Below are 21,595 nucleotides of genomic sequence, written 5' to 3'. Positions count from 1 at the left end.
CGGGTGTGCTTTGCCAATAAGAAGCTACAAGGTCAGGTTAGTTGGAAAACAAGCAGGACAGCGGCCCTCAAGGCCTGGAGTTCGACACCTGTGATCTACACCAGCGGTCTCCAACCTTTTTTGCGCCACGGACCGGTTTATGCCCGACAATATTTTCACAGACCGGCCTTTAAGGTGTTGCGGATAAATACAACAAAATAAAACTAGTACCGGTACCGAAAAAAAGAAGATTTATTCATAACACACGTGAAAAGACCCAGGGACACAGAGTTAACGATAAAAACGATAACAAAATAACACTGAAAACCGATAAAAACCATACATTTCACACCTGAGCCTCAACTCTCGCTGCCCGGTACCAAACAACTCACGGACCGGTACCAGTCTGAGGCCCGGGGGTTGGGGTCCGCTGATCTACACCATCTCAATCCAATAAAGGCTAAAAGGCCAAAAAATAAATAAATTATAGCTTCACCTTTGAGGATGGGGAAACTTTTGAGTGCATGTAGTCAGTGTTTCCAATGTGTCTGTTAAAGAAGCTGTGGTTTTTGCAGTTAACTGTCATCCTTGTACCTTTATTTTAGCATCGCTTGATAACATCTGTAACGTTAGTGTTAGAAAGTCTCATCAAGCTTGCCGACCACACAAAACGTTACCAAGTCCCACCACTGGCCCCCAGGGCATACTTTGAGAACCTGTATTTTATCTATACAGATATCGCTGCTCTGAATATTTTGGTGTATATTAAGAAATATCTGTGTTCAAGGTTACTTGGCAAAACCACTGATTGCATTTTTCCCGATCATAACTTTATGGCATACAGCTACGAGGAGTTTAAATAATGAGCCTCTGGACTCCAGAGGATAATGACCGTAATGATTTACAGCTGCACCTTTAGATAAAAGTTGGGTTTGTGAACCAGAAAGCTGCATCGCCATTAGGGCTGCCACAAACGATTATTTTGATAGTCGACTAGTCACCGATTATTTTTGCGATTAGTCGACTAATCAGATCATCATCCATTGGACGTACAGCTTATTGCACCAGCAGCATCTGGTCTTATATAACTATCATTAGCTTACAGCTTGAAGTGTTTGTGCTAACTAAAAATAAAGACAAGATGGTAGTTTATTAATTTTTAATGAAATTTGCAGATTGTTTCGGTGAAGTTTAATAAACTCCTTGCTTTCTAAAATATAACAGGACACCGGAGTATATTCTCCAGCGTCTCACACTTCTGATAATCAGCTGTCTGCTTGACAGTTTTAGCTGTGCAAAAACTATAACTTTAATCTCAGCCAAACCGATTTACTCAGGAACAAATAAAATACTAAAGAAAGCCAAACAATAACATTTTTAAGTTATCTAAGTGACTTATATATATGTTTAACCTGACTAGCGAAAGACGGCGGTGGGTTTGAAAACGATTTGCCGGGAGTCCGGTGTTCTCACGGCTCTAGTTACCCACTAGCTCGTTAGCTAGGCGGGGGCAAGGCTAACAGACGTCTCCGAAAACGTCGGAGCGCTTTTGAAAATATGTGGTGTCTTGATAAACTGAGCAGATATTTGAGGTTTACACAGCTACATTCTCGCCTGAAAATATGTTAAACGTTTATTTTGTGACCCAGAAAGAATAATAAGAGTAATATTAAAACTAACTAGCTGCCGCCATTGTTGACAGCTGCGCTATGAATTCTGGGACACAGCTTCTTCTTCTTCGGGGTTTAACGGCAGCTGGCATCCTTGTACATGCAGTGCTGCCATCTTCTGTTTCAGTCCGTTATTACACTCTTAAATCCTACTACTCATTCCTGCGTCCTTTGTGATCTTACAAAGCTTCAAACGATGCGTCGACTATTAAATTAGTCGTCGACGATTTTAATAGTCGACATAATCGTGACTAGTCGACTATTCGTGGCAGCCCTAATCGCCATCTTTATATTTTAACAATAAAGTCCTGTTCGGTGTGTAGCAAGCATCTCAAATATTGATCTTGGTTGGATATAATGTTTAGCATTTTTTTGGCTGCCTAACCTTGCAAACCACTTGCTAGTTACTCCTAACTTTGAGCCACAAGCCCGTATCCAAAAGGAACTCGATCTCAATACAAAGTCTGCACTCTCAGAGTGCTAAAATATCATTTACAAGTGAAAACAAGTGCAGCAGATTTACCAAATATTCTGCAAATCAGTCAGCTGCAGCTGGAGAGCTGCAGTATGGCTGCCAGAGGGAAGGTGACATCAACTGAAAGCACAGAAAGAGAAACCTTTCCAGAGCAGCTCTGTGCATCCGAGCTGTTAACGTACACCGTCTTCCTGTCTTCATTAAACTGGCTGAACTAACAAGTGAGTCTGGAAGCCGCGCTGTGCTTGTTTATTACCCTGTCACTATGCTACATGCATCCTGAAATACTACAAACGACTTAACCAATTATTCTAACACAAACAAACTTGCGGTCGTGTCATCTACATTTAAGCAGATAACTAAAGACAAAAAAGGAGAATGAGGACGTGAAACACAGGCGCCCCCGTCTTTTGTTTGCCGTTTCATCCACCTGAATGCAGCACTTAGCATGTCAGGGAATGTTTTTAATGTCAACACAAAGGCAAAGCAAACCATTTAAATTCACACCACCTGTTGACAACCAGCTATTTGAGATGTTGACATAGAACAGATAGGATCTGCGAAAGCCTGAGCACAGCCATGAATCTTATCAGCAGAGCCAGCGCAGACCGAGCTGCTTCAAAAACATTCACTGCAAGTCTGTACCGATTTTAAGTGTGGCCTTATGGCTGCTTCAGATAACCCACTGTGTTTATGCAATAAATGAAAAAGTCTGCCAGAAAGTCTGAGATTTTTTATGTGCCCTTATGTAAATAACAACACAGGAAAACAAACTACTTTCTAAATTGTGTTGCAAAATAGATAATTCCACCTGGTTCCACCCTGGGTTTGTTGGAAATGTTAAATTTTCTTCAAAGAATCTGGCTGCTGTTTGCATTAGCTAACGTTATCTATGGAGAATAACATGGGAATGTCAGACGCTGCGTCCCATTCTGTTGCTACAATAAAACTGCTTTCAGACTTGAAATCTGGACAAGGTCAGGAGAACATAGCCAGGTTATTGGTCACAGCTGACTTTCTCACTACTATAAAGCTCATTAGGTTTACTTGAGGCTTCTGCTGGGTAGAGTATCCAGGAGACAAGACATGTGGATTCAAAACTACTATTCTCATTCCTCATCATGTCCAATTTTCAGCAGGAACTGTGCATCGTACCCTGATGTGCACCTCCCAAGAAGCCCACAGCAATTATGATTGGCCTGTTCAGCACCATCAATTCCTCGTGTTGATTTCGCGTTACATTTTTGTCTCAGCTTTTTAGTTTATTAGCGAAAGAATAACAATGATCGCCTCAGTATAAGGAGTAAAAAAAAAAAAAATCATAGCATTAATATAAGTACTGACAAATATCAGCAGATTCCTGGCAGGAGATTGTTGATGTGTGTGATGTGTGTGCCTCCTCTTCATGTGTGAAAGCAGCTTGTAATCACTCTAAGATCTGATCACACTAGAAAAAGATGCTGTTAGTGATTAAGTGACAACAACAGCTCCTGTTGTGTGAAACGACCTATGCAAGACTTTTTAAAAAGCAATAAAAGAAGAGAAAAATAAAACCCTTAGTTGAAGAATATAAAGCAGTTGAAGCACAAACACACCCTCAACTTTCATCTTGAGTTTCGATCTCATTTGGTTTCATTTTTTGTGTCTAGACACTGGTTTTGACTTGTGGTCAAAGAAATCCTGGTTTAAAGCTAAATGTACTGTTTTTCAATATTAAACAGAAACTAGAAAACTAAATTTTCTGGAGCCATTTGCACACATGCGCTGCAGCCCTGAGTCTTTCCAGGAATTAATGACTGGAGTGGTTGTGAAAGCGCAGATGTTCGGTGCAGTCGGGTTGGACATTAGCTGGTATCTCACCTGCCAGCATCCTTCTACATAGTCCATATTGGGATGAGTCAGTGTACAAAAAGCACAGCTAATAGACCGGCACATTCACCACTAGCAAGTGGGTGAAAAGTAAGCAGTCGCCTGCATGCTCCATCCAGGCTCCTCCCCTCACCTAAACCACATGGAGCATGGCTGAAGTGGATTATTTCCTGCTGCGTACTACATGTGATACTGGGAAAAGCATCCCAACCTGATTCCTGGAAAAAAGCCCAAAGCTGATGAGTGAAAACTGCTCAGGTTAGACCTGTCCCAAATTCCACTCTACTACAAGGAGGCAGCACTACTTTAAAAAAATAATTATAGGCCATAATAACAACCTCAAGTTTACATTTGGCTGCCCTTGCTAGTAGGCACCAAAAATACCAGTCAGTTAAATAATTGATTCTTGTTTCATTAATGTACAACACCAGTTAGACAGCTGCACCGGAAAATGACAGTGCCACATTAATGAGCTGCCAGAAACATCCTGAGCCAACAGGTCAACCAGCTCGTTCTGCACCTTTCCCTAAAGAGCAAAATCGCCAGTTGGTACTACAATCAAGAAGACTTCAGTGTGGCTCCAATGTGCATTTAACCACAGCAGAATGTGACAAATTCATAAGGATTTCATGGACTATATCAGCGTTCTCTCAACTTAAAAATTAGGAAGTTATTTTGCAGGTTTAAATGGTGACATGACCGCGCTTTCAGGCCACATCAGACTGACAACTGCTGCATTATAAAAAGACAGCTCCCCTCCCAGCGATCATTAATTTCAATGACACCTCTTCCTTGACACAGAGGCATCCATGAAGCACACAGCTGCAGCTAAAAAGGAGGTGCTGTCCTGTAAAGAATGTAAGCCTCCCTCAACTTCTGCTACTTCAAAAATCACCAACTAATCACACAATCCTGCTTTGCACCCATCTGATACCTCTAATTTAATTTTTCCTGAAATTCCAACAGTATCACATCATCTTATCAGTATCTGTAGAACCTTGCACACACACACACACACACACTATTAGGACTGCTGCCGGTATATGACCTGTAAAGATGGGCAAGGACTGAACCAAAGGGGTGATACTGTGTCCATTTCCCATTACTGAATGTTCAAAGAAACCGTGTGAAGGAGGAAAAAGCGAAAGTAGCGCTGAAGCGGGTGAGATCAGCCTCGCTGAGCTGCAGCATGATTTGCAGGCAAGGGATTCTCCACGGTCGTTCAGCAGCTCATTTAGAGAGCTGCCCGAGATCATTTCCTGTCCAAGGAAAGAGACAAATGCTATATCTACCGGAGCTTCACTTACTATTGAGTTTTCTCATTATCAAGAAGCGCTATGCTTTAAGAGGTCGTATACTGCTCGCCTGTCCTGCAGGGCGGACAGTTTTATCAGACTGCCCAGTGGGACCATTAACATTGTTAAAACAGTGCAGAGATGCATGTTTCGGGGTAAAGAGGTCAAGCTTCGTGTTCTTTTGGCCATTTGTATCCATTAACCACTGATGAAAATGCAGAAATTTCACTGTAACGTTAGAAAACCTCGTTAGGTGTCATTGAATCCAGGTCAGAGGTCGGCGCTAAAGAAAAGCTGCAGGTAATTTAGGGTTCCCCTGCAAAGTCAGCAGAAACCCGATATGAAAGTAGACACTAAGAGGATATGTGGAGTGCTATGAAGCAACTATACCATGTGGTAAATGCAAGCACAGTTTGAGAGGCTCAGTGAAGTTAATTTAAAGTGAATCAAAGTGTTTTACAACCTAAATTAAAAGCTGGAGCTGTGACAGACAATAGCAGCAACTCACTTTAAACTGAAGTGCAGAAAAAAACAAAAAGAGTGAGTGAAAGCCCCATCAAGGAGAACCTGGCCTTGCCAAATGCTGCATCTCTTCCCTCTGTGATGATGTAAAGCATCAGAAAGCAGCTCAGCTGTTTAAACACAAGCACACTGGCTGCAGGTTAGAAGAGACATCTCAGGCGAATCAAAGCTATCAAGACTCCGAAAAGCAGCGAAATTATTCACCCATCCAACATCAGGCAACGTTTTGAATCAAATGGCGTCAGTGAGGTTATGGAGGTCAACTTTCTGTTGCTGTAAGGTGCAGCTTGAATTCATCACTGGCATGATGAGCACCCTGGTTTCCGTGCAACAAAAGTCTGCTCAGTCTGACGGCCTGTGGTTTACAGTCAGCATGAGCATTGATTTGGTAACCTGCAGATCAAAAGATGTCTAGACGTCGATGCAAGAGGGAGGCTGAATTTGTTTTTTTGGCTTTTGTTTGTTTAGCGATTTTAAAAATGTGCCGCTGTGTGTAACAGTGGTTTCTGTGATGACCTTATTCCACTGTGAGACAGCAACGTCACACTTAAACGTTAAACTACAAAACTCTCCGTCTGACTGCTGTACAGGATTGTTTACACCATTTACAGAAATGAACAAATATTCAGTCTTTCATAACTTCTGTTTTAAAAAGAAGTTAAATGACCTTCTCAGAATTTAATATAAACAATTTCTCCCATTCTAGACTTTATACACTACATTACACTTAGCCATAGGATGCATATTGGACCAAGACAGCCTTCATCTGTTCTTAAAGAGGCAAAATCCTGCTTTTCAATTCAGATTTAAAGTAAGAAAGGACAAAGTTTCCCCTCCAGCAGATGAAGACGGCAACAGGCTTGTGCACATAAAGCTCTTAGTGCGAACAGCAAGTGAGGAGTGGGTTTTTTGACAGTAGGGTGGCTCCAATGCAGACAAAACGAAGGCATGATTTCACAGACTTTTGAACCTTTTTTTTTACCCTTATCTAAACTGTGAATACTGGAATGTGCACGTGCATTTCTGCTCAAACATCCGAACCATGAGCAGATTTCTCAAAATGAATTTGCCTGTCAGTGCGCCGCAGGGTGGCTGTGGCTACAATGTAGCTTGCCATCACCAGTGTGTGAATGTGTGTGTGAATGGGTGGATGACTGGATGTGTAAAGCGCTTTGGGGTCCTTAGGGATTAGTAAGGCGCTATACAAATACAGGCCATTTACCATTCTTTTTAAATACTAACCAAACTTTTAACTGTAACTAAATATGGCATATGTATGTAAGAAAACGTGATCAGGCTTTTTGATTTTTCAACCAAATTCTGACAACAGGCATGTGCACATAAATCTCACTGCTAGCATCCAATTTAAGAGCACATTTTCTGACAATAAGATGGTTGGTTACACTTAAAAACGGCTTGATTTGACAGGTTTTGACACAAAAACTTTGTCTGTGACCGTGCATATTAATTCCTAAGAAAACTGGACCCACTTCTCACCTAGACACAACCTGCAATCACCCACAGCATGCTTCCCAGGCTGCAGATTCTCCTCGTGGTGTAAAGTTAAGGGAAACCCTCGCATCTAAACCTGGATTCAGTCCAACTGACTCCACCATATTAAAAGGCTTGTGTAAAGCTGATCCTTATCCGCATCTCCCCCTACACACACATACACATATGTACGTACAAATAAAAGCGCTGCACAGACTTGTTGGCTGCACGCCTTCCCCCTCACAATGTCACCCAGGGTTTGCTGCAGCAGGAGCAGGAGGAGCAGGGTTGTGAGGGGCGACATCCACCCAGAGGGAAAAGAAAAGGCATCAACTTTGTGTCTCCATTTAATCCGAACCTCACACACAGATCCTCCTCTGAACTTTGGACAGCAACAACAGCAGGAGGAGAAGGAGAGGGAGGAGGTGTTGGAGGTGGTGAGCCTAATGGTGGACCATGAGCTGTTTCCTTCAAGAACATTCCAGTTCACTGGGAAGCAAAAACTGGTGTTTGGTTTAGAAGAACAACAGCATTTAAACATGACGAGACAGGCAGACAGGCTGCTGCCAGAGCCTCCTCTCCGGGACGGCTAACCGTGTGCATCCCGGATAGCATTAAAGCCACCTTTACGGCAGACTTTACCTCCTCAAAAATAACCCCCATCCCCGGTCTACAACTGCAGGGCCCGGTCATACACCACCACCACCACCACCACTACCACACACACACGCACACACAGGCACATAACACAACACGTATAGCGTGCCCCGTAGCACCAAGCGGAAAGAGACAAGCAAAAAATGTAGAGGAGGGGGTGCAAACCGGGACCGTAAACCGGCCACACACCCGCCGAGCACGGACATATGAGGAGGAGAAGTGCAGGTAGACGAACTAACCTGTTTGGGAGCAGCACGGTCCGTTGGATGTTAGGTTGAATCCGAGTTAAATCCACTATCAGTAAAACAAAGAGGCGAAAATGACCGAGCGGTCGCGGAACAGGCCGAAACTGTTCTCTCGAAGCGGCAGAACGCATGCGCAGAGCGGCCAAGCGACCGAGCCGGAGGCGGTAGAGTCGGGGGAGGGGGAGGGGGGGAAGAGGGGCGCGAGTTGAACGAGGGCGGCAAATTTCGGAAAATCGATCCGCTGATTCTGTTATTGATTATCGAGTTGGCACCATTTTCTTTATTATGGGTTTATAAGCTGTAAATACTTTATTTATTTGAATTCTTTCATATTAATCAATAAAAATTTATAGCAACACCAGGTTGCACTTCATAGGTGTCAAACATAAGGACCAGGGGCCAGAATCGGTCCGTGAAAGACTACAAGCGGGTCAGTGGAAGGCTTTTGAAAATGTAAAGGAGTGCATGGATTTTGGACTTCTAAGTGTATTTTCATAAGTTTTATGGCATTTATTATTATGTTTTACACTACCTGCTTTAGAAATTTCGGTTTAAAAAACAGGAACATTTCCTTTGAATTACCTAACTTCATGGTTTATAAATACAAGATAGTCTGGTCAATGAGCTACCAGAACGTTTTCTGTAACTGACACATTTATCATGTAGAAAAACTGAGACCTGCTGTTGAAACACTTCTTTTTTCTTATCATAAGAAATCACGGGGATTAAATGTATAGTTTAATGTCTTTACATTGACAGAACGCAGAGTTTCAGTCCATTTCGCTTAAAAAATAATAAAAGTGATAAAAGATAAAAGTGGAATTAGTTTTGAATTTTGTATATGTTCACTTTGTTTTATTTATTCTTTTTAATGTTATTTTTATTTAAGAAGTCAGCAGTGCAGTAAAAACAAGTGCAAAGTCCAAGCTTTTGTTATCTGACGTGCTGAAATCCAGTGTGTGAATGTGTGTGTGAATGGGTGAATGACTGACTGTAGTGTGAAGCGCTTTGGGGTCCTTAGGGACTAGAAAAGCACTATACAAATGCAGGCCATTTACCATTTACCATTTAATATACTTTAAATTATTTATGTTGTAGCACATACATCGCATTCACTTAATTATTTAGTAATGACTATCAAGTGACAAAAGTCTTTAGGTCACAGTTTTGGGTATTTTCTAAAACTTTCCACTCATTCAGGAAAATTATGCGTGTATTAAAAATGTTATGTATTTAAACAATTATAACCTCTTACTGTAATGTAAATAACAAATTCTAATAAAATAACATAATCGTTATCATCCTCATATAGCATTTTCTGTTGTCAGCACAAACAAGGTCAGTGAGAAAGATAAATAGCTCCATGTAGCATTATTATCATCATTATCACTTTGACCATCAAGTGAATTCTTGACCTTTAAGGAGAGGTCAGAAGTCATGTGATATTTTAAATCTTTTTATATGTATTTCTATGTATTGTTGATGCACATTGTGCTTCTAAGACTCATAGTTTACAAGTTATAAGAGGTTTTTGACCAATAAATCATTAAGTGGAATTTGAAGATTTTGTTTGCCTCCAGCTCTTTTGGAATGACACCAGGGGCCCGTTCTTCGTACGTCGCTTACTACATCCAAGATCAAATGACACATCCAAGATCAAATCATCGCGCTAACCGTGAGCTCGCTAATCCGGTTCCCCGAACACACCTGCTGTTGACGATTAGTACAGCTGGACGCAGTAATGTGACATCACTGGGTGTCGTAAAAGGGGCCACGCATCGATAGTAGAAACATTGATCGGCAACCCTCTGATTGGTCGGCGAAAATGTCGACGGAGCGCGCTCGGCTCGGTATTTTTCGGCAGCAGAGCAAGAACTCTTGAGTGAGGGATTTCAGGAGTTTCAGAGTTTAATCAGAACGCAAGGGAACACTGCAAAGGCTGCAAAAGCAAGGAGCGAGGGCTGCCAGGAAGTTGCTGACAAATTAAACTCGTAAGTAATTTAATAATAACAATAATAATGGAGTGGATTGATATAGCGCTTTTCAAGGCACCCAAAGCGCTTTACAATGCCACTATTCAGTCACTCTCACATTCACACACTGGTGGAGGCAGCTACGGTTGTAGCCACAGCTGCCCTGGGGCAGACTGACAGAAGCCAGGCTGCCATATTGCGCCATCGGCCCCTCTGGCCAACACCAGTAGGCGGTAGGGTAGATTTATTATATTACACTATATTATCCAATATTATATTACATTATATTATAATATGTTATATTTTATCCTCTTTCACATTAGAGCCACGACAGGACCCACTAGAACATGGGAACAGGTAAAAGTGAAATATAAGAATATCCTACAGAATGGTAATATTTATCACTTATATTGCTTTTAGTCTCTTGGAAAGAGACCCTGGAATAATCTGTTTGTTTATAACAGCAACCAAGAAAAGGGCAGAGGAAAAAAAGACAGGTGGTGGTCCTGCACCCCCTCGTCAACAAGTTGGTTAAGTGAATAATACCCTCACGGGAATATCGATATCTCTCTATGAGCACACTGTCGCGCTGAGCTAAAGGATCCTGTCTATCCCGCAATATACGCTGAATTCTGAGGACTCTCCTTATCAATCTTGCACCTTCCGCAATGGGTGGCTCGCGTATACGGACAGGACATGGCTGCGACAGGCTTCCCAAATCCACCTTGGCTTTTATAGCCGTGGTCTCTCATCTTGATTACACGAAGTAATTTACAATTACTACTCTGAAATATGAATTACATCTGTAATAATCACATACATGTAATAGAATGTTAATAGTACATTTCCCTTTTTTAGGAAATGACCTGTATGTATCTGTGTGAAATCAATAAATGGATCAAGTGCTGCATTATCTTCAGTTACATTGATGTTATTTATTTATCGCTGTTGCTTTCGTATAAATGAAGCGGACATACCTGCGTGGCCGCGATCTAATCCTGTTTACATAAAGTAAACCTGCTCCCGAGCAGGTTTACGCTTACGGCTCTGTTGCTATGACAGCAAGTCCCGGATGAGCTTCGGGGAACCGACTGATCCAGGATCACGCGAAATCGTCAACAATCTAATCCGGCTAACCTACTTAGCGAGGTACGAAGAACGGGCCCCAGGACATTAACTAAACCAGCTGAGAGACATATTCTCTCCAGCGTATCCTGGTTCTGCTTGGGGGCCTCCTCCTGCTAGGATATGCCCAAATCAGCTCACCATGTAGGCATCATCAGCAAACTGAAAAATGGTTCCTTTTGGGGCGTAGATTGTCACCTTATTGCATCAGAGGGGTTTGTGATACTTGACAGCTCCCATGAGCTGTGTTGTCAAAAGCAATTTGTGTCTGGTAGGCTCTCCTAAGGGAAACTCCACCAGGACTTCACATGGCCTTAAGTGAAGCACAGGAGCCCATCTTTATGGGGGCCCTCTTCCCACAGAAGGCTAGGTGCTATGTGGATCAGGCAGTGGCCCTTATCCTGTGTTGTCCAGGATCCAAAACTGGTTCCAGGGCAGCAAACCATCAATTTTTCCAATTGTTCTTGGTCAAATTACTTTTGAAGCTTCCTTTATTTTGGGTTCTATATAAAATAGTCTAATCAGTTCTCAGTAGAAAATCTGTTGGGGTTGTAAAATTGTGCTTTAATTTCTCTATGTAAACAAATAAACCTCCATCATATTATAATTTATTAGACAATTCTTTAAAATATTGTATGGTTTTAATTTTTTTTCTGTCTGTTGATTAATGTAGGGTCGTCTTCTTCTTGCACAGAAATGATGAAGCTGGAAGCCAAAAGGGACCCTGCACATTTCTCTAAAAAGAGGCTAATCCAGCCATGGAAATAAGCCAGTAATAAGAATAAGTTTTGGGGATGCCAAATTGTGGAAAATCCTTCTTCTTTACAGCCCTTTTGTTTTTAAATTCATAAGTGAGACCACCTGCAGTGCTCTCTTAAACACCTACCAGAAATCTGGATCAAAATCTGTTTGTCAAATCGCTTGAGATTTACAACAGCAGACTTCAACGATGATCTGTACAAGATCATAAATGGCTGTTTATTATTTATAAAAAACACATATTATTGGTTCACCAACATTTTTAACTGCATTTCATTTTAGTCATGATAACAGCTGATCAAAACTGTCCCTGAACTTACAAATGTCTTCAGGTTAATGGATAACATAACACGTCTGCAATTTACACCAGGTGAAATAAATGAAAGCAGAACTGATCTGATTTCTCACTTTCTTTCCACGCGACTTTCCTGTGAATCAGAGCTGCAGAACTGCCACACTGAGTCACAGAGGGTTAAAGAGAGGGCGGAGCTGTGGTCATGTGCCGTCAATAAGGACAAAAGAGTGAAGAGTTCTCACTCTGCTCCTGCTAAAAGAAAAAAAGTTTGCAGTAGTGCAATGGTGAGTCACGTCGACTGATTCGCTGACGCAAAGACATTCCTGGGCACACAAACTTGTTACAGCACAGCACATTTATTTTGTGCATGCAAAAAAAACCCCGAAATTACAAATTTACCTTCATATAAAACTGCTTTACACCTTCATTTAGACACGTAAATGGCAAAGTCTCCAAGACAACCATACATTTTACAACACTTTTGATTAGTTTGATTAGTCTAATTCGCTTCATCAACATACAAAAGACAATAACTTGTATCTCAAGACTGAGTTAAATACATTATAATTTCAGTGCTATGATTTAAAAACATGTTTTCAGTGAATGGAAGTCTTTTCACTGTGTGTTGTTTGATTTTTACATCAGTTTTTTTTTTAGAATAAATAGCTAAAAAAGACAGTCTTTGTCACTTTGAATAACAAATTGGGGTACTACATTTTAGTTCTGCATTCATTCTTTTCTGTCATGTTAGTCATATTTCTGATTACTCATAAATAAAATAATAAAATAACATAATCTGCATGTCAGCGCTGCTTTTTGATGGCAAGTGTTACACATTCCGCAGGTGCAATGTGAACGACACTTGAAGCCTGAAGAAGTGACCTTTGCCAGTTTATGCTGTGGTGCAATATGTGGAATCGTTGTGTGCATGCTCATTTTTTAATCTTGTTGACACAAATTTAACTGTCACCACTTAATAGTCCCCCCCGGCTACAAACTTAGTGTGGTTCATGTAGACTGGTCACATCTGCCAAGCTGATCAAGTCCATGGGTGAGACCAGCAAAACCATTGCATGCACATGTATGCTAAAATGTATGGATTACAGAGGATGGAGAAAATCCCTCAAAACCCTCAACAGTAACGAACAACATCATTACTTCCTTATGATTCAACCTTAGATCTGGAAATATCTTAAATTTACATATATTTTAACACCGATGCAGGGTGCAGTTTAGCACTGTTTCATCACAGCAAAAACAACTTCCTGGTTTAAACCACCTGGCCATTTGGGGCCTTTCGGAGTTAGTTTGCATGCTCTCCTTGTGGCTGCACGCGTTTTCTACAGTTTCCTTATACTGTCCAAACATGCATGCAGATTAACTGTCTCTAGTTGGGTTTTTGAGAGTGTATAATTATCTGTCTCTCTGTATTAGCCCTGTGATGAACCGCTTACCTGCCCAAGGTGCACCCCACCTTTTGCCCTATGTCATCTAGAACAGGCTCCTCCTGCAACCCCTAACTGCACAAGTATTTAAGAAGGGTGGGTGGATGGATGGATGTGGAATGCTTGTACACCCCACAGCAAAAGTAACACTGCATTGAGTTATTAATGACTTCTCTGCAATTTGGAAATTTTGCAAAGCCACCTGGTGAGCTGGGTTGGCCGCTTTGGCAGGCCGATCTTGGCCTTTGACACCCTTGGTTTAGTCTATTACACCAGTACACATTAACGTTTAATTTATCTGTGTTTATCCTTTATGAAATGATAAACGCAGTCCAAAGTTTTGCTTAATTGAATCTTTTAGATTTTTTCTAGACTTGAAATGTATTGAGAAAAAAACACACAGATCAGTGTTTCGGAAATTATTAGAAGTGATTTATTATTTATTTATCGTTTATGAAGGCAAGACTCATTCAGTTTGAAGAACCCTTTTTTAAGTTCTGCATGCTGACAGCGCTTTTCTTCAGGGCAGAGTGGCTCATCCTCTCAGTCGAAGATCTTTGTAGCTCCCTGATTAATGTTCAGAGGATTGCTGACTTTTTCCAGGCTTCAAACTGAGTTACCGGCTTCTGTGTGAGACACAAAATGTCCTTACAGTCTGTCGGGAGACAGCAGGATGGATTTATATCTTGTTTACTTTAGTAGACATACACCATTTCTCAGGTTTCTGGGATTTTTTGACCAAAAGCGACCGAAACTTCGGTGCTTGTTCAACTTCTGGGAGCTAAGCAGCTGTTTGGCTTAACCGGTTAACTTGTCATAATACTAGTAATAATAATAATAATAATAATAATAATGGATAATAGCGGCGAAGTCTCCAACGACATTCGGACTGTTTACGCTGCTGTTTCCAGAGAACCAAACTCTGACCTGAAGAATGGACAGCTTTTCAAACTTTACAAGAGGAGGTGGTTTGTGCTGCTGGTGTTGTGTCTCCTAAACTGCTCCAACGCAACGGTGAGTCTGTGAAAGGTGAAACCAGGTGTGTTTATGAATACAGGTAGACACGGGACATGTGGTGTTCCCCCTATATGTTTGTTTGACTTGGTATAACTCCCCGGTGGTGATGTTAGTGTTAAGCAGGGTGTGCTGAGCTCCTCCCTCAATCGTTCTCCTACTTCCTGCTTCCACGGGACTCCTCTTCCCTATGGGAGCTATTGTTCCGAGGAACAGGTGTCCCCACTTCCCGTTTAAGGCCCTCAGGCCATAGAGAGTCATTCCGTGGCTGATAAATAAGGCTGATAAGCAAACAAGATGTAAATCTGTGCAACAGGGCTGACAAGTACAGTGTGCCAGAGGCGGAGCTAAAAGGGACACATGGGGTGGCGCTTACATCCTTTTGTACCCCCACCCCAACCACACGTCAATGCAACCATGGATAAAGGACTAATCAGATGCTCAAAACACTTCAACGGCTTCATTTAGTCTTGCATGGTAATTAAAGGGGAGTTTGAAAATGTTAATCATGTTTTCAGTAATTAAATGTTGCATAACGCCCTTTTTCCTTTAATTTAAGCATCCACATATCTGTGCAGAGTGTACACCTGAAACTTATGTTACAGACCCTGACCAGTGCATTTATATGTGTTAGAAAAATGTTTGCTCCCATGTTTCTATTTTCATTATATCATGTTTTCCCTATATGATGACAGTGGAGATGAGAATTGATGATATGTTGTGGTATCTATAGAAAATCTGATAAAATGAAACTAGGAATCCTAATACTCCCTAACATTATTTATTTCATTTTCTTAACTTTATTAATTAATTATTGTCCCTAATAAGACAAATAATAAAGAAAAGAACAGCAACAAACTAGAGAAGGAGCCTGTGAGTCAAGGTGCAGGGTGCGATATCACAGTTTGTTTTTAAAGTAGGGAAGATGGAAAATCTGTAATTGCATTAAGAATTAATTTTACAACCTTGTCTGGTGTTTTATTCCACGACATAACAACAGCTGTGACTCAGACTACCTTAGTGGGTTTATTGTGGGAAGTGAGTTTTTACTCAGCGTGTCAGCGAAGTTTCCACAGTGACAGAAAAGTGAAAGCAGTTAGCGGTTGTTGTCTTCCTGCAGTCATTCATAAAGTGTGCACATAAGCTGTGGCTTCTCTAAAGCAGGTACTGAAAGAGAAGTGATCTGTAAGCCTGACGGAGCTGCTGTTGGAGTCTTTACAGAGTTAACAGGTGAACATTTCTGCCCACGGTGTCATGACAAAGAATAGAGTTTGTTGCTTAAGAGCTTACTAGAATGATCAAATATCAACGTGCTGGGCCTGCAAAGTAAGTCCCTCTTAAGTTAAAGTTCAAATTATATTAATAATAATACTTAGAAAACAGAAGGTCATAAACCAGTTCTTCTAATGCAGTTTATTTCTGTTTGTTAGTTTATTCTAACAGACCTTAAAAGGTGCTACAAACATGGAAAAACATAATCCCAAGTCATGAATAATCACAAATCTAAGCAATTTTATTTTATCATCTAACAGTTTTTACAAATTGCAGATAAAAAATTTGTTAACATATTTAAATTAAAACATTTTAAATATTGAAATTAAAGTTTCACTTGTGACAAGATTGCATTAACTGTAATCTCTGCAGATAATTTAGGATTTTTCATTTTTAGCGTGTTAGCATCGCATGTTGCCTAGAGGTAGGAATCACCATACATCCCACGATACGATATTATTGCAATTTTTTAAAAATATTTTGCGATATTCAGATTCTGTACATAAAGGTAAACGTTATCAATATTCATTTTATCTAATATCAAAGTCTGCACTGAGTCTTTCTCTCATTTCAGTCAGTTTTATTGTTGACAAACTGAACGGTTTGTATTACAGTCTAGTCCAACTTAACTGAATGCAACCATCTGGTACAATTATAGCTATTCTGAACTATGCAATTTATGAAAACTATGCAGCCCCTTCAGCAACTGAAGAATTTGAAAGTCAATGAAAACAAAATATAATTTTACATAAAATAAAAAAAGTTTTAAACTTAATTAAAATAAAACATGTCTTAAATTAAAATAAGTAAACTGTCATGTTTATTGCTGCCAAAAAAAAGTTAAACACATTTGGACAGTGTCAGGATTCTTGCTGAGAAAAAGGATCAACATGCTCTGAAGTCAGAGCACAAAAACTTTTTTGTAACAAAATATCGATTTCTCCTGTCCCTGTATCGATACATTATTAGCAAACAAAATATCACGATACTACACAGTATCGATTTTTTTCCCCCACCCCTAATGTTGCCTACAGTTATTGTGCACGCCTTGATGCTTTTTAGGTGTCTGAGTCTGCATGAAATCTAATTTTAGCACAGTTTGAAACATGGACGCGTGTGGGATTGAGAGGAAGCGATACTCTGATCTGATACAACCTGTGAAATAACAAAACAGGGGCATGTGTGAAAACCGTTTCTAGAAGCATTCCTCCCTGCTGGGGACAAGACTAGCATTGTGTGTTCAAATCAGCTGACCAGCTCCCGCCAGCTCGGCATGAATTAGGATTTGTTCACCGTCCACACAATAGAGGACAGGACTGGTACTGCCTTTGTGGTCTCGGTGTAGAGTTTACAGGTCAAATTCATTCAGTTTGTTTGTGCATCAGGCCAAAAATACACACATACACATGTGCTGCCTGTTTCCAGGTGAATTATAGGTTATATGTGTAGTAAAAAAAAAAAAAAATCATGGATACGTTCCTTTTTAAACATGTTTAAATAAGCGTGACATTGGATTCTGTCTGAAAAGGTGTTACACACACGGATAATTTAAACCTTTTAAGCAATAGAAGTATAAACATGTCCTGGTTTGTCCTGAGAAGCTACAATTATTAAGTATTTTATATGTTTGTCATGAAAATAGGACTTCTTTATACAAATTCAGGTTAGATTCGAGATATTTCAGCTATTTTTAGTGCACTTTTTAGTTGCTCTACACGAAAATCATCAGTTACAGTGACAACATGGTGATGTTTATCAGGTACAATTCTTGTCATGTAACACGGTGTAGTCTGACGCACAAGTCTGGCAAAATCTCAGCGGGAGTGTGGGTAGCTCCTACTGCTTAGTACGTGTGCACATTAAAGTTTCAGCTTCTTCTTCTTCTGCAGATAAATTCACATTCAAGACTTTTCACAGTAAAGCCCTACTTTAAAAAAAAGTCTGGAGGAGTTTATTAGCAGAGAAATGCAATCGCAGCAGCAATTTTAAATAATCAAAGATGTCATTATTATGTGAATACATAAAGCTCCTACATTTACAATGAGTTTATTTATTACATTTATTACATTGGTTTACTATCTAGCAGGAGAGCAGCTGTTGTTTCCTTTTTGTCAGCACAGCATGTGGTTTTAGTCGTAGCTTATAACCGGCTTACACAACCGCAGCTCTTTTTTTTTTTTTTTTTTTTTTTTTTTGAAGTATTTTTCATCCATGAGGATTTTCCCACTCATGTCTCTGCTTTTGATCGACAGCAAAACTGCAAAGACTAATATAATTTACCTACTTTGCATTCAACTAGAAGTTACAAACCTCAGGTCTTCACTCAGTTCCTTGGACTTTCCCATTGTTCTGAGTGTTGGTCAATCCCATAAGTGTTGTCAAAAAAGTAGAGAAAATAGAAACTACCAGTTGAAGTCAATTGTTAAGTTCAAGTTAAACGAAATTGTAAAACCTTCAGCACCACTTATTAAAAGATTTGAGTGAGTATAAGTGTATATGTGAGCCTGTGTAGATTAGAGAAAATCCAAAATAAATTCAAACTTGTGCACCAAGTTCATAATTTTTTAAAGCCATCAAATATGCTGTAGAATCATTTCATCCTGGAAAAAGAACAGTTCAGAGAAATCACTGACAGCCCAAAATGAACATGACATGCATGCCCATGATGGGTGCATATGTAACCTTCTCACCACAAATGTAAGTGCTTCAACATTGTTCTTGAATAAATGTTGTAGGCCTCTATTGATAAACTCACTCTTATTCATCCACAATCAAGGTGAAATATGAGAGAATTTTCTAAAGGCTGAAGTCTTTTTGTTGAACATGTCTTTTCACCAGCTCAGCACAGCATTGTAGCTTTGTCCAGCTTGTAGAGTATGATGAAAGTGTCCTATTATTTCCTGTCTCATGCATGCTAAGTGGTGTCATGTGAGGGCAGACACATGACACTAGGAACATAAGCAACAGAAATCATCTCCTTCTCATGTGAGATGAGCATGTCTTGTCACTTCCTTTCTTTTTCTAAAGTTGTGTCCAGATCACAAGACTAAAACAGGCTCCAGGAATCTGATCACTAAAGTGCACCTGCTTTAGGAGGAGTGACCACTAAGATGATGTACTGAAATAGGGATGCTTTGTATATGTCATGTAATCGATGATGTCTAACAGAGTGGTTGTTAAATATCCACCTAAATGATTTGTACCTGACTGGCACTGTGATAAAGCACTTTAGTGTAATTATTCTCCACCTGCACAAAACTAAGCTGACAGCACTGAATGGAAAGCAGCTTCTGAAATATCCATGTTGGCACGCTGCTGAAGTAAACCTTCGGTTTTACCTTTTTTGACAGAGCTGACATTTTAAATTGCTGGCTAGAGTCACTGCAAACCTTTACACAATGCAGATTTACAAAAGGTCGTTCAGGCTTTGCCCCGTCTGCTGTGGTTTTTCTACGGTGGATCTAAACACGCAGCCTGGTCTCATATGCCATACTTATCATATATCAATATATAGAAATGCACTGATCATATTTATATCAGGAATACAGCCAGATCTATCAGGTCTAATGTATTATCAGTTATATTTACTCCTTAATTTCTTTAAGTATATATGTATTTTTATACACTTCTTTTATTTAAGTGATTTTGTATTGCTGTCCTCATATAAAAAAATAAAATTATTATTTGATTTCCCTGAAATGTTGCCCTGCCACATTTAGTTTGTACACTTTGTATAAACGTCAGCCATTATTGTGCATTTTTTTTTGTCCTTTTAATATTTTGTACAAAATCTGAATGCATTGGACCTCCCGCACTCTCACTATATATGTGTGTGTGTGTGTGTGTGTATATATATATATATATATATATATATATATATATATATATATATATATATAAAAAAAAACACCCAGCACGCCCCTGCGGGCGGTTTATCCTTCAAGCTCGGGTCCTCTACCAGAGGCCTGGGAGCTTGAGGGTCCTGCGCAGTATCTTAGCTGTTCCCAGGACTGCGCTCTTCTGGACAGAGATCTCCGATGTTGTTCCTGGGATCTGCTGGAGCCACTCGCCTAGCTTGGGAGTCACCGCACCTAGTGCTCCGATTACCACGGGGACCACCGTTACCTTCACCCTCCACATCCTCTCGAGCTCTTCTCTGAGCCCTTGGTATTTCTCCAGCTTCTCGTGTTCCTTCTTCCTGATATTGCTGTCATTCGGAACCGCTACATCGATCACTACGGCCATCTTCTTCTGTTTGTCTACCACCACTATGTCCGGTTGGTTAGCCACCACCATTTTGTCCGTCTGTATCTGGAAGTCCCACAGGATCTTAGCTCGGTCATTCTCCACCACCCTTGGGGGCATCTCCCATTTTGACCTCGGGACTTCCAGGTTATACTCGGCACAGATGTTCCTGTACACTATGCCGGCCACTTGGTTATGGCGTTCCATGTATGCCTTGCCTGCTAGCATCTTGCACCCTGCTGTTATGTGCTGGATTGTCTCTGGGGCATCTTTACACAGCCTGCACCTGGGGTCTTGCCTGGTGTGATAGACCCCAGCCTCTATGGATCTTGTGCTCAGAGCTTGTTCTTGTGCTGCCATGATTAGTGCCTCTGTGCTGTCTTTCAGTCCAGCTTTGTCCAGCCACTGGTAGGATTTCTGGATATCAGCCACCTCCTCTATCTGCCGGTGGTACATACCGTGCAGGGGCCTGTCCTTCCATGATGGTTCCTCGTCTCCCTCCTCTTTCTTGGGTTTCTGCTGCCTGAGGTATTCACTGAGCACTCGGTCAGTTGGGGCCATCTTCCTAATGTATTCTTGGATGTTCGTTGTCTCATCCTGGACTGTGGTGCTGACACTCACCAGTCCCCGGCCCCCTTCCTTCCGCTTAGCGTACAGCCTCAGGGTGCTGGATTTGGGGTGAAACCCTCCATGCATGGTAAGGAGCTTTCTTGTCTTTATGTCAGTGGCTTCTATCTCCTCCTTTGGCCAGCCTATTACCCCAGCAGGGTACCTGATCACGGGCAGGGCGTACGTGTTGATGGCCCGGATCTTGTTCTTACCATTCAGCTGACTCCTCAGGACTTGCCTGACCCTCTGCAGGTACTTGGTGGTTGCAGCTTTTCTAGCGGCCTCTTCATGGTTCCCATTCGCCTGCGGGATCCCCAAGTACTTGTAACTGTCCTCTATGTCTGCAATGTTGCCTTCTGGTAGTTCAATCCCCTCAGTTCTGACTACCTTCCCTCTCTTTGTTACCATCCGACTACACTTCTCCAGTCCGAACGACATTCCAATGTCATTGCTGTATAGCCTGGTAGTGTGTATCAGTGAATCGATGTCTCGTTCACTCTTGGCATACAGCTTGATGTCATCCATGTACAGGAGGTGGCTGACAACTGCTCCGTTCTGTAGTCGGTATCCGTAGCCAGTCTTGTTAATGATCTCACTGAGGGGGTTCAGGCCTATGCAGAACAGCAGTGGGGACAGAGCATCTCCTTGGTAGATC

General features: G+C 41.0%; 2 protein-coding genes across 4 annotated transcripts in view; one reads left to right on the top strand and one right to left on the bottom strand.

Annotated features, from left to right (window-relative positions):
• pcgf3 (polycomb group ring finger 3) overlaps positions 1 to 8,343 on the bottom strand; it is a 72,526-nt gene extending 64,183 nt beyond the window's left edge. Inside the window, exon 1 of one of the 2 annotated variants that reach the window (XM_080900726.1) lies at positions 8,198 to 8,343. The gene's annotated coding sequence lies outside the window, so the exon portion shown is untranslated. Of the gene's footprint in view, positions 1 to 7,497; positions 7,682 to 8,197 lie in introns of those variants that run through there. The other variant, XM_080900727.1, reaches the window with a different exon arrangement.
• Positions 8,344 to 14,362: 6,019 nt separating this feature from the next.
• The window catches only part of slc49a3 (solute carrier family 49 member 3), a 21,793-nt gene continuing 14,560 nt past the window's right edge, over positions 14,363 to 21,595 (top strand). For both annotated transcript variants that reach the window (XM_080900691.1, XM_080900690.1), the window contains exon 1: positions 14,363 to 14,814. In XM_080900691.1, coding sequence (XP_080756817.1) covers positions 14,653 to 14,814 — 162 coding nt within the window. In that variant the 5' untranslated portion in view covers positions 14,363 to 14,652. The remainder of the gene's footprint in view (positions 14,815 to 21,595) is intronic.

This window comes from Rhamphochromis sp. 'chilingali' (genome assembly GCF_963969265.1).
Source record: "Rhamphochromis sp. 'chilingali' genome assembly, chromosome: 13".
NCBI classification, from domain to species: Eukaryota; Metazoa; Chordata; class Actinopteri; order Cichliformes; family Cichlidae; genus Rhamphochromis; species Rhamphochromis sp. 'chilingali'.
Note: the sequence above shows the minus strand (reverse complement) of the source record. Positions and strands in the feature narration are given on the sequence as shown.